The sequence below is a fragment of the Leuciscus leuciscus genome (genome assembly GCF_965113295.1).
Source record: "Leuciscus leuciscus genome assembly, chromosome: 19".
Classification (NCBI taxonomy): Eukaryota; Metazoa; Chordata; class Actinopteri; order Cypriniformes; family Leuciscidae; genus Leuciscus; species Leuciscus leuciscus.
The window spans coordinates 33307807-33321774 of NC_138743.1; the positions used below are offsets into that span (position 1 = coordinate 33307807).

Genomic DNA, 13968 nt, shown 5'->3' on the forward strand with positions numbered 1-13968 from the left:
TGTCTATGGGAAAAGGCATTGGGAAAATAATCAAAATACAGGACTATAGAAGGGTCCCCACACTTTCAGATCAAAGAATTTCCATGACTTTTCTATCCTTTTATGATAACTGAATAAGGATTCTCAAAAACTAATTTTATAGAGATCACACGAGTAATGCCGAGGACACACTAAACAACTAGCTGAAACATTCCAAGACTGAACTGAACACACTTACAGACTGTTTCCAACGACTGGAGCAGATTTTAAACACCGACTGAACGCAACTATCTCTGACTAGAAATTCCATTCATAATCGGCCTTAGTCATTAAGTGTGTCCCCGGCTTGATTTGTAGTCGAAGACATAATTTGAGCCTTACCAGAAATTTAGATTGACTATAGCAATATCCATTACTTTTTTGAATATTATTAATTTCCATAACTTTCCGTGACAGTCACAAAGAGCAACTTCATAATATCATATATTTAAAATACCCTAATATTAAATCATCAATATTTGATAATTTTCCAAGAAGAGACTATAACCTTTAAATTTGTACATCTGCAAACGCAGAGGTCTTCAACCCTGCTCCTGAGACCTACTGTCCTGGAGAGTTTAGCTCCAACCCCTAATCAAATAAACCTGAACAAGCTAATAAAGCTCTTCAGGACCATTTGAAAATCACATTAGTGTGAAATTCAGGTTAGATATAAACTTTGCAGACGGGTCTCAAGGAGTACGGCTGAAGACCTCTGTGTTAAAGGGTTCATTTTGTCAAATTTTAGGAGTGCACTAGCACGGATATGACCTCAAAGCTTTGAAATCAAAAATGTTCATGAGGCCTTCCACTCGCAACAGTTCTATAGTGGTAACCACATGGCTTCAGATTGATCATGTGAGGCCCTGTGGATTTCAAGCGCAAAATAGCTATTAATATCCCTACTCCCACTAAATACTGCCATTGTACCTATAAGCCTAGGAACAAAAGGTTACCACTATGCCACTGAACTTCTACACTGCAACATTCAGAATGACAGTCTTGTGCATTTACAATAATCATCATAATTATGTTTTCATTAGCCTCTATATCAACTTACAAAGAGTGTTGTTAGCACAAGGTATCATAGACTCTAAAGTCTCAAATACTTGTTAAACACTTGATATTCTACACCGTCAAACTTAAATGACTTTGAATTCTAAAGCCCCATTTTAAAATTCCATTAGGAAACTCTTAAATAAAGAGCCATTTGCACAGCAGGCATCTTGCCATATCGATTCTCTAATTTACTCTCTCTGCCGGTGTCTTTTAATCAGACATGTCACACACTGTTAAGGGATAAATGACTGTGATGTGTGTGCGGGTCGGTACCTCTGCTCTTAAGTACTGTGGGAGATTCACTCTTGATCTCGTTCACATTAGAATCTGTTGTCGTGGTCTTCTCCTCTGAGCTCTCTTCCTCCAACTGGAATTGAGGAATATTGTCCCTCAGATATTCCCAAATTTTCTTTGTATACCAGGATCTAAGAACAACATTAACACATGGAAGATTAGTGTCAAATGTTTTGATCTCTATCTCTTAACTGGGGTTTTACTGTGAACTTATCTAATAATCTCAATTTATTAAGTCTGAGAATAACAAAAGGCTTGAATCAAATTAATGGGAAGTCACAGGGTCAATGGATGAAACTTATAAAGCTTAACAAACAAAGCCTCTGCACTTTCGTCCAATCAATAAATAGCAATTAGAGACAGGTGAGCAATGTTCAATTAACTGGTACAGGGGATCACTACAGCTTGAATTAAGGTCTAAACGGATAAAAACAAATGCAAACAACACACACTATTATGCTTGAGTATTTAACCTTCAACAAACACTACCATTCAAAAGACTGTGTTCTGCAAGAATTTTCTTTTTTTTTTAAGAAGTCTATTATGCTCACCAAGGCTTTACTTATTTAATCAAAACAACATAAAACAGTAATAATGTGAAATATTATAAGAATTTAAATTGACTGTTTTATATTTTAATATATAAAACATATTATATATTTATACAGTATATCAGCAGCTTTTACTTTAGCCTTCATTGTCACATGATCCTTCAGGAATCATTCTAATACGCTATACAGAAATGTCTGTACAGTTACATTTTGTAGGGATTATTAATGAATAGACAGTTCAAAAGAACAGCATTTATTTTAAACTATTTGTAACATTATGGGCCCTATTTTAACGATCTGAAACGCAAGTATCAAGTGCGAAACGCAAGTAACTTTGTGGGCGGGTCTTGGGCGCTGTTGCTATTATACCGGCGGGATAAATGACTCTTGCGCCCGACGCAAATCTAAAAGGGGTTGGTCTGAAGTAGCTTCATTATTCATAGGTGTGGTTTGGGCGTAACGTGAAATAAACCAATCAGAGCGACATCTCACATTCCCTTTAAGAGCAGGCGCGCTTGTTCTAAAGCGGATTCCTATTGTAATGGCGGATTTGCCAGGCGCGCGCCAGGAGCGGTTCACAGCCGAGGAGACCGACGTTCTCGTCAGGGCCGTAAAACACAGAGAAGTGACGTTGGGGATGGAGAAACACACCCAAATTAACTTTGGTTAAACAGGCGTATGATAATTTGGGTAAATGTGTAAGCTAGATGTATGCTTTTATAATAAACTATCTATCTATCTATCTATCTATCTATGTATCGTAATAATGTATGATTTGCAAAAATGAAAACTGCTGCTTCTGTGTAGATGAGAGAATCAAAGTGTATGCGCGTTGTGCACATTGATTATGGCCAAGCATGCACCCTTAAAATATCATCTGAATAACATCAGAGCCCGTCTACGGAAAGCCTTGGCACTTCCTATTAGCCCCATTGTATAGATCTTGGCTGCAGTTCCATTAGAGTTCCACTGGAGGTATTCGCGGGCGAGTGCAGACTGAATGGGAGTCTATGGGGCTAGACGGCAAAATTTGTCTCTTTCACCCGATTGCCGTTGAGAAATCTCAGATTTTATTGTAGGTTTTGCAAGTTCAACATGGGTTATAGGTCGAAAATTGAATGAACGAATACTTATGTCCTTTCGATTTCTTACAGGTTGAGTTGTTGTTGCCCATAACACGCTAGCATTCTGCTAATGAACGCTGATTGGTCAGTGAAGGACTGATTACGACCAGAGATACCGCTTGATGGCATCGTGGCATCCGAAGCGGGACCAGAAACGAACAAAACAAAAACTCTTCTAGCACGTGTATTTACCTGTGTCAGCTGTGTTGTCGATGCCTCGAGAGAAAAGAAAGTGCAGAGCACGAAAGCACCAAAGCGACTGAAGGATTGCCGTAAAGCAGTATCTCTGGTCGTACGATGTGTATGATGTCATTGACATTTTAAAAGACTTTTTAAAGCAAATAAGTGACTCTAAAAAATCTAACACCCAGCAATGTGTAATTTCTTTGCATCTCCTTTCGAATACAACATTCAAATTACTAGAAAAAAAATTATATCCTGAGAAAAGTGGATTTTGATGGGTATAGCGCCATAGACCTCCATTCATTCTGCACTCGCCTGCGAGCGCCCCCGCATGGACAGAGACGTGTTACTGCAGCCAGTCCAGAAACCGGAAGTAACCAGAGAGTGCCAATTCTCTTCCTATTAGACATTCTCTGGTGATCCACACTCCATATCAGAAGGTGGCGGTAATGCACACTTAAAAGTTGTTTGCCAACCGCCATTAAAAGAAAGAAGAAGAAGAAGACATTCTCTGATAACATGCGCAACGCGCCACTGACTTTAAACTAGTTTTTTTCGGTTAGTGGCGGAATTGTTTTCCAAACCTGTAAAATAGCATGAGGGAACGTTTGCGCCGGAACACGCCTCCTCTTTGCGCTGAACCGCCCCCGGGAGCGCAAGTGTATTTCCTAACTTACCGACGTGCTTCTGTGGAGGGAAAAGTCCGCTGTGCACGGGTGCAAAATAGGAATGATACATGCGTCGGTGTACAAAGTCAATTGCGCTGGGTGCAAGATAGGGCCCTATAAATGTCTTTACTGTCACTTTTGGTCAATTTAATGTGTCCATGCTGAATAAAATGTATTTCTTAAAAAAAAATCTTACTGACCCCAACCTTTTAAATGGTCATGTGTATATCCCTTTAGACTGGGTAAACTCAGCCCGATCTGATTTCGCCCTGCAGCTCAGGCTGGAAACCTGTACATTTTTCTATCCTCCTTCCGTTACAAATCTGCGGGGACCAATCACAACCTGGCTTATCCACCTGGCGCGCTATTGGCAGGTTTAATCCAATCCAATTACTTTTAACCTCTCGTCGATGCTCAATTACTTTTTTAGTTTAGCAAACAAATCGCTCGAGTGGGTGTAAATACCACTCACTTTCATGTTTTTTTTGTGCACAACCTACAAAATCGCTCGATGCCATTGCTGCTTCTGCCAACCACTGATCAATGCTACAAACCAACACGTTTGTTGACACGTTTCCTGCCTGGAGTTTTCGCTGCAATTGGTTGGTTGAAGTCTGATTGGTTGAAGGACTATCCAATTGCGTACAGAGTCATTTGAACTATGCCCGTTGATCACGCCTCATGTGCAGTAGAAGATACAGAACAGACTCCCCAGACTAATGTTCAATCTTAAAAGATTGAGCTTGGTCTGCTGATAGCTAGACTATATATCCCTGGTAATCTTTGAAAAGTTTCTTTTCACTCATCTGCTTGTCCATGTTTTCTAATTTCATGCTGAAAAGTTGTCAAATTGTTTTGCCAGCACATGCTACACTGTAAAACAACTTAAAACAATAATGCATTAACCTATCACATTCAACTTTTTAATAACTAATTTGCTCAATTAAAGTAGATCTAATGAGTAACAGGTAGTCTTTTTGAAAATTCTTGTCAAGGCAAGCATAGAATGTTTAGCATTTAGCAATGCAAGCAGCTACAATCCTTGTTTTTCATCCCCATGTTTGATTTAAAAAACAAACTACATGACATGAATATTATTTGATTATTAAAACTAGAGGCAAACTTTTTACCGTTACGCAAATATACTGCAATTAAAAGTAGCAGTGAGAAGCACATACAGCTCAACACACACATCTCAAACATTGTGATGATCAACAAATATTAATTCAGTAAAAATATGAACTCTCAACCATATGACAGCTACAGAGAGTAATAATAACAACAACAGCAACAGCAGCAGCATATTAAGCCAGTAAATGCAAAGCAATAATTAAATTAATAAATGTAAATAAATAAAAAATGTTTTTTAAATAATAGTTACCACATACTTTTTTTCTAGCTGCAGTACATGCTGAGAAATGGCACAAGATTGTTCAACAAAAAATTGTTTGTTCCAGATAACCCCTTTTGGAAAGTTGGGAAAACATTTGGACAAGTTTTGGACAAATACTTGAGAATCTAAGTAAGGTCAACAAAACTTTTGTTTATTATATAATAATAAGATAAACAACTGACTTGAACTACTAAATAATCTCTGTTCAAGCTACTTTTTACATGTTTTAAAAGAACATGGTTTTCTTGGACTCTCTTGGCTCTCTGATGTTCAGGCAAATATGTGAGCTGTTGGAGTGAGATACGACTCCAAGAACCTGCAGGGTTGCAACATGAAGTAAATGACCTCAGGAGACCCTACTTTGATAGACACACCAGCCAAGCCTCGAAAAAAAATGATAGCACTCTAGAAGATATGACAGCAAGATGTGTGCTCTCTTCTCACCGCAATTTATTTCTCCAAAATACGAGTGTACGCTCTCCAAAAATGTGTTTACTGGTCTCTTGAGGAGCCGCTGAAACACGGAAACTCATCAGAGCGTAAATTACGAGACACCATGCGTGTTTCTCAAAACAGAGCAGATGTGAGAGTTATGCTGAGGAAGTGACAACAAACTACAGAGACAGAGTCAAACACTAGAGAAGAGAAAGTTACGCTAATTTCACAACAACAACATTCCTGCAGTAACTCGATAAAGCCGGAACAGCAGTGAAGGCCAGCTATTTGTTTGCAGAACAACAGCGTAGTGTCTGCAACCAATTTCCTCCTAATAAGGGTGGCATCTGTGCACACTGTGAGGAAAAGAAGGACATTCTGTGTATCGCAAAGCACAGCTTAATGAAGCTTGTTAGCACATACCACAGACAAATACAAAGCTATAGGCAGAGAGAACGGACTAATAACTATACAACTTAACTAAAAGCTCTCAAAAAAGTGAAAACTTGTAAGACACCCTTAATTTAGTAAATTTTAATAAAGTGAAGAATTCAGTGTTACTATAGTAATGAGTGCTGACTATTGCAAATCCAATCCAATTTACTATAAATATGTTTCTATGTGTTTTTTAAGTCGTGATGTAACAGAAGCAGCGACAGATCTTTTCTTCAATATGGTGACGTACATCTGAGTGAAACAGATTACTGGAAAAGAAAAAAGAAAGTAGGGTGGGGACTTGGTTCTGTCCATCCGTTGTTGATTTGATGGTTGCAGAACTAAATGTGAGCCAAATGTTTTTTTTTTTATTAAACATATACAGTGCATGGATTAATCATTCACATTTAGATTAATAACATGCATTTATAAAACAGATAAACTGTTTGTCCTATCCCAGTGTCTCAGGCCTACGGAAAAAAAACTTGTTTAAGTATTCATAAAGCATATCTAAACTGTGATATAATTGGTACATTGTGTACTAAAATGAATTGAAGATCAATCTGTAAAGCGATAAAAATGTGCAGACCAAATAATCTTAAAAAAAAAAGACACCTGGGCCTCATTTGATCTAGTAATCGGGCATCACAGCTGCCAAAGGGCCAAGCCTAATTAAATAATTATTTACTGATAATCTGAATAACTTGAATCTGAATAACCAATAAATGATCATTTATTCACACTTTTGACTAATACCCCACAAAATTTAAAAACGTTGTATGTAAAACAAAAAGTATGTCATTTTTTAAGAGGAGGTGTTTAAAGAGAGCCTCACTTTAAAGGAATGATCTCTGGTATCCATCCAGTGAGACAGTGCATGACTGTAAAATCTCCAAACTCTCTCCCAGAGCCTGAGACTGGAATACTGGAAAGAGAAAACCATATCACTATTACACATTAACAGTTTACTTATTAGCCAGACAGCCATACAATGCATTCAAATAGGTTTGGGTACATCCTAAAATACCAGAAAAAAAACATTGGTTCTCCTTTCAATAAAGACTGCATGAATATGCACGCTCAGTTCCAGTTCCATTGTGTCATTTCAGACATTGATCTGTGCATGTCTATGAGTGTGTGTGTGTGTGTGTGTGACCTCTTGCTCTCTTTCTCTGAAGAAACCAGATGGCTTATGCTCTAATTGTGCCTCACGGGACGTTGTATTCAACCAGTCCGGCAGCTATTAATTATCTGCACGATTTCACTGTTCATCTTCACGCAAAGAACCATTCCATCATTATCACTGCCACACAAGCGCGCAAGCACACTTCAAACAGGATGTACAGTGGCTTCAGGTGAGTCACGACTGTGATCACTTTAGAGCCAAACCTTGGCAGTAATGAATTCTACAGCATGTACTATGTGTTAATTGGGAATTGCCCTCTGGAAGCACACAATTGTGTTTTTTGTTTCCTGACCATTTTATTTCGAACCATAAATAATTAACTGTCTCAGAGATGGTTCATTTCCTAAGCTATATAAAACTTTTACACCATGAAAAAATGAGTCCACTCTTTCATTCTTCTGGGATGCACAAAACTTCTGCTAAATAAATTCTGGGAATAGTGTACTTGTTCCTTTGCATGCAATGCATGGAGACTGCCATTTCAAAAAGGATACAAAAGTCAATCAAAATATCATAAAAGTGGCCCATTTTAACCAAGCTTTCTGTGAAGAGCAGACTGAAAATTGATGTTGTTATTCACTAATAAACCTCCACTGGCACGGTGAGCTATTCTAGTGTCAAGTCACGTAAGCTGAAGTCGAGAACCTGGTCAGTCAGATTTGTGAATGAATCATTTGGACTGGTTTTGTGAACTAATTAAACCGATTATTTGACAATTCAAACACTTATTGTTTGAATTAGGTTTAAAAATACTCACTCAGTACTGGCCACCTTTAGTATACCCTTAGCCAACAGCATGGGCCAAAGCTCTGATTGGTTTGTAGTAGCGGGAAGCAACAGGTTATCATCTTTGTCAAATGGTAACATGTCATCAACAGTAATCTTCCTCCAACTTCCCTAAAAAAGCAGAAGACAATTGTAAACAATACATCCATTATCATTAATGAGACAGTAAACTATCTCAGATACACTCAGTAAAAGTTTATCATACAATGGCACATTCCATCTGGATAGATTGTAAATAGTCAGATTTCTGTGACTCAACATTTGTTAAATAGCATTTATTCACTTATGTATGTGCTGTATATAAGCAAAGTAAATATAACAAAGTAATAAATAAATCCAATTTTTAATGATCTTCTCACCATCAAACTCATCTTAATACACACAAAACCAAAGGTGCATCAATCAGAACTCAGATGAGCCTTTAAAGTCCATGGTTCATAAGTGTGCATTTTGTACACAGTAAAATGTGCAGTGAAAATGCTGTGATAAACATCATTAACTCTAATGGAGTTATATTAAAGAGAGTGATCTTAGAAGATCAGTCAGCAACAAAATAACTATTGCCCAGCACATAGGCCTTATCTAAAATGCTCTTGTACTTGAGAGAGCGCTAGTTTACTATTCTTTGATATCACCTGTCAAACAAATCATTGTTACCAACGTACAGGTCAGTCTTTTCTCATACTTCTAGTAATAGAAGCTGTTAAGATAAAAAATAAAAAATGAATTCTCGGTTGTCTGTGACCAGAGGATAGAGCAGTCACGGCTCTACCAACTTTCTCGGCTCCCTGATAAGCGTTGTGTTCTCACTTAATCACTGCCTTAAGGACACAGTGTCCTTCTAGCTGGAGAATGTGAACAAATGCTACAATAGGTATAGCATATTTGGCAATTTTGTGTATCACCATGCAGAACCTCTCATTCATTAAAGATCCTTTTGTATCCCAAAGATTAACTAAATTTGTGGTTTTGAAATGACGGTGAGTTTATGAAATTTTGTTTTTTGCTGAACTATTTATTTAGTTATTCCAGGTTTTTTTTTCAATGGAGAACATAACTTTAAGTGTTCCTTGAATTCTTGTAACAACACTGTTCTAGTTATTCAACTGTAAAAGAGACACGAAGCTGAAAGGAAACGCAGTAAATGTTGTTCACAACAGGTTTTCAATAAAAACATTTAATATGGTGTCTATACTCAACCTGAACTTACCATCCAGTAGAGTTTAATGACATACTTCCCATAGGCATTATAGAGGGGCATGTGGTCCTTCTCTGCTTTACAAAGGGAGTAGATGTGTTCCCAGGGTCTCCAAAGGTTGGGAACTGTTTCCGTAGAGACGGCCTTGTCCTCTCCTGTGTTGCAGACTTTCCACAGAATGTAGAACTCACTAATGATCCATCGAATAAGCTGTGAAATCGGCGAGCAGGGCGAGGAGTGACCCATTGTAAGTTAACGCCAACTAAACTAATAATTTTTTGTTCTAATCAGTAACGCAAGCCATCCGAAGTGATTTAATGACTCACCTCACTTGAAAGTAAATGCTCATTTGCTGAGGTGAGGTCAAAGGCAGATTTATTTTCCACCACAACAGGAGTCTGTTTCAAAGGACAAGATTCATATAATGTCAGTTTCTGAAGATCTACCTTGATGATTTTAGTTTTCTAAACTAATTAAACACAAACTCAAAACAAACCTAAAGCGAGTTCAACCTAGTTGTCTTTTTGTTTACAATATATATTAAATATATATATACACTATCGTTCAAACGTTTTGGGGTCAGTAATATATATTTTTAAAGAAATTAACACTTTTTATGCATTTAAATGGCAAAGTTATAGTAAAGATTTTTACATTGTTACCAAATAAAAATGGGAAAAATAATTATTCCACAGTATAGTTTTTCAAAAATATTTCTAAAATGTTTCTTGAGCACCAAATCATCATATAATAGAATGATTTTTAAAGGAACATGCGACACTGAAGACTAGAGTAAATGTACAGACCCTTTCCAAAAAATTAGAATATCATGGAAAAGTTTATTTATTTCCATAATTCCATTCAAAATGTTAAACTTCCATAGATTATAGATTCAGGGCCCATAACTTAAACGATTTCAAGTTGTTTATTTGTACATAATTTGGGCTTCCAGCTCATAAAACCCACGGAAACAGGATTTAAAAAAATTTGAATATTACATGAAATCACACAGTAATTACACAGTGATACCATGGTCATTGAACCAGGTTTTGGTTATTTTGGCAGTGTGGGCAGGTGCAAATCCTGCTGGAAAATGAAGTCAGCATCTCCATAAAGCTTGTCTGCTGAAGGAAGCATGAAGTGCTCTGGAAATGTCCTGGTAGACGGCTGTGTTGAGTGGACAGCACAGTGGACCAACACCAGCCGATGACATGGCTCCCCAAACCAACACAGACTGTGGAAACTTCACACTGGACTTCAAGCATCTTGGATTGTGTGCCTCTCTATTCTTCCTCCAGACTCTGGGACCTTGGTTTCCAAATGAGATGCAAAATTTGCTCTCATCAGAAAAGAGGACTTTGGTCCACTGTGCTTTATTAAATCCAGAGTCAACGCAGCCGTCTACCAGGACATTTCCAGAGCACTTCATGCTTCCTTCATTTTCCAGCAGGATTTGCACCTGCCCACACCGCCAAAATAACCAAAACCTGGTTCAATGACCATGGTATCACTGTGTAATTACTGTGTGATTTCATGTAATATTCAAATTTTTTTAAATCCTGTTTTCGTGGGTTTTATGAGCTGGAAGCCCAAATTATGTACAAATAAACAACTAAATACTTGAAATTGTTTAAGTTGTGGGCCCTGAATCTATAATCTATAGAAGTTTAACGTTTTGAATGGAATTATGGAAATAAATTAACTTTTCCATGATATTCAAATTTTTTGGAAAGGGTCTGTATATTAAAATCAAATCAAATCAAAATGATCAAATGATTGGTGACTTCTTTCAAAAACATAAAAAAAAAAAAAAAACGTAACCCCAAACCCAGTGTGATTATTTGAGATTGCACCATAAAACAGCTAAATCTAACTGAACAATGATTATTGAAAGTGATTATAGTTTTGCTCACTTGGTCTATTATAAATATAAAAATTTGTGTCACTTGAGAAATTTCTCCCATTTTCCCAATGTTTTCTTCCCACTACTGTCACAGATCATCTCTCATGGACATGAATATTTGCTGCCATGAATATTTGATAATCTTCTGTAAGTGGACTTTTAATTACATGTAAATCGAAGGCTCTTAGTATCACTCACATACTAGGAGAGAAGAATCGCAGCTATCATCTTTTTATCCCAATTGTTGCCATGGAAATGACAACAGAGCTGACCTTCATTCGTTCTCTCAATTAAACATCTTAAATGCAGCCAGTCAGATGGCAAAAAATAATTGGTTTTAGAGCTCTAGTGCCTAGTCTTGATTGCCTTGTGATTTTGCTGCTTGTTGTGACTTTTTAGCATCCCATGACTTGCCGAGATTCATCAAAATGGAGGAATAATTGTGAAATGCTCTGCTAGGCATGAGGTAATTTAATCACAACCCAAACATGATATGAAAGCAGCATAAACAGATTTCATCAATTAAGCTCGGCATTGAAGATAAGACTGGATTTTCCCCAAAACATGCAATTAAAGAGCAGAGTGAACACAAATATGAGTTATTTGGTCATTTTTAATATGTCAGTTCAAATAGTACTTCACATTGTACTCAAACAATGTGTAAAGTACAATTGAAAAAAACAATGTGAATGTGACAAAAAACTCTGTTTAACTTTACCTACCCAGAATAATGCAGTTCCATCAAGTTTGTTTGACCTGCTAGTGATGATAATCACTTCTGTGGCTCCTGAAAAACTCTTACCTTATTAAGTATGTACTCTGAAGGACGTTTCCAAGTGTGTACTCTCAAGGAGGCCGGAAGTTCAACCTTCCCTTCTGGATCGTCAAAGAGCTGTTGACAATGTTGTTACATAAAAGGCTCAGTACGGTTTTAGATTCACAATCAAATGGGAAAACAAATACAAAAAGTAATGGTACCAGCTACTCTGACTCATCAATTGCAAAGCTACATCTCTCAAGCCAAGCAATTTGCTGAAACAGATTTCTACTCTTACCAATGGACCAACATAGACATTATTATGAAAAACATTGAATTGTTGTTCTATTCATGAATACTCACCTTGTTCTCCTTAGAGGTTTTATTTGAATCCCATTTCTCTGCATTGACCTCAGTGTCGCTCCACTCCGGCCAGAGAGAGATGAGAATCTTCTTTAGCTCTTCAGGGCTTTCTGATGCAATGATCACTGAAGATGCTCTAGAGACAGTGCTTTGCTTTTTAATGTAATCTATTAAAATTGATCACTATTTAACATAATAATTTCATTATTGGTACTTACAATGTAAGCATTTGAATTTGCATATTGACTCGTGGTTGGTCTTTTCAATTATTGTTATCATCTATCTTTAATGTAAATTGCATATTACCATCAAGCTATCTCTTACTTTAATTCCAAACACTGATATTTTCTCAGGAAATGCAAATCTAATTCAGTTTAATGCAATTTTATTTTATAACAGGAGTGAAACATTAATATAACTATGTCATTAACCTATGTTTGACCCATTGACCTAAACGCAAAGAAAATTTAATCATCCGTTATTGATGGTAGAAAAGTATGCCTGTTGTTGTTAATGTAAAAAAATACACAATTTAGTGTAGGCAACCATAAAAGCCACAAGAAAAATGCAATAAATTAACTTGCCAAACACAAATGATGTAACTTAACGTTATGTTGTTGTCAAATTCACAACTGGCAAAACAATCCGTAACGACCTCCAATATTGTATTAAAACACAATATAATAACATAATACATAACATAATAGTAAAAATATAAGGCGAATTGGCGAAATAAAGGCTTTATTATTTATATCATCTGTGAACATATTTTGATGCCATGGCATCAACACATGATCAAGTCAATTCTTACTCTTTTTTGGGAGATTGTCCAGGCGAGGAAGCGACGAGGCTGGATGAGGACACCTTTTTCTTGGGTGTCTTCGACATTGCAAGCGTATGTAGGCCTTGTTTCTAATCTAAGAGTTCATCGTTTGAAGGAACACTTGGCTGAATAAAGCACGGAAAATAATGATGAATAGGAAGCGATGGCCAGGGTGAGACTGTTTGCCATGTTGCTAGGCGACAGGATCGCTGGGGATTGCCGACAGCTCGAGCGCAGAGCTGTATTACCACCTCGCGCCAATGGTCCTGACCTCTTTAAACAAACTCTTATGTCTATCTTCTGTCGTTTAGCGACACGTTTAGCTTCTCTCTTCTTCTTTGGTGTTTCACGGCAGTCGGCATGCATAATGTTGCATTACTGCCAGTGCCACCATAGTTTCTCTTTTCTTTTGAACAGTTCTTTTCAAAGAAAGAACCGATTCCAAAAAGCTAAATCAGCTTTTACGTCACCATGTAATTACGTCATTACGCGACAACGTTGCGTTGTGTTATGTAAACATTACATACATATGCATCTTGCACACTACATTTTTGCACTATTACTTTGCACTCTTCATCCCACTCCATTTGTACTTGTATTGATATTATGTCTTATTTGTATAGTTGTAGGCCTATACTAAAACTGTATGAAATTGATTCTGATTCTTGTATTATATTTTTAGGCATTTTATTGTTAATTTTATATTGTATATTAAAGTATTATTATATTTAAATCCCATCAAGTTTGCTCATTCATTCCTGCTAATATATAATAATTAAATCTTGCTCATGC

General features: G+C 36.9%; 1 protein-coding gene and 1 long non-coding RNA gene across 2 annotated transcripts in view; one reads left to right on the forward strand and one right to left on the reverse strand.

Annotated features, from left to right (window-relative positions):
• Window positions 1-13733, reverse strand: part of adgb (androglobin) — a 46296-nt gene extending 32563 nt beyond the window's left edge. Inside the window, exons 1-8 of the mRNA XM_082147828.1 lie at window positions 13165-13733; window positions 12354-12489; window positions 12036-12125; window positions 9657-9728; window positions 9343-9540; window positions 8104-8243; window positions 6996-7085; window positions 1351-1502 (exon numbers count right to left, since the gene is read on the reverse strand). Of these exons, the coding sequence (XP_082003954.1) occupies window positions 1351-1502; window positions 6996-7085; window positions 8104-8243; window positions 9343-9540; window positions 9657-9728; window positions 12036-12125; window positions 12354-12489; window positions 13165-13241 (955 nt within the window). The 5' untranslated portion in view covers window positions 13242-13733. The remainder of the gene's footprint in view (window positions 1-1350; window positions 1503-6995; window positions 7086-8103; window positions 8244-9342; window positions 9541-9656; window positions 9729-12035; window positions 12126-12353; window positions 12490-13164) is intronic.
• The window catches only part of LOC309482595, a 475034-nt gene that overhangs the window by 265687 nt on the left and 195379 nt on the right, over window positions 1-13968 (forward strand). The window lies entirely within an intron of this gene.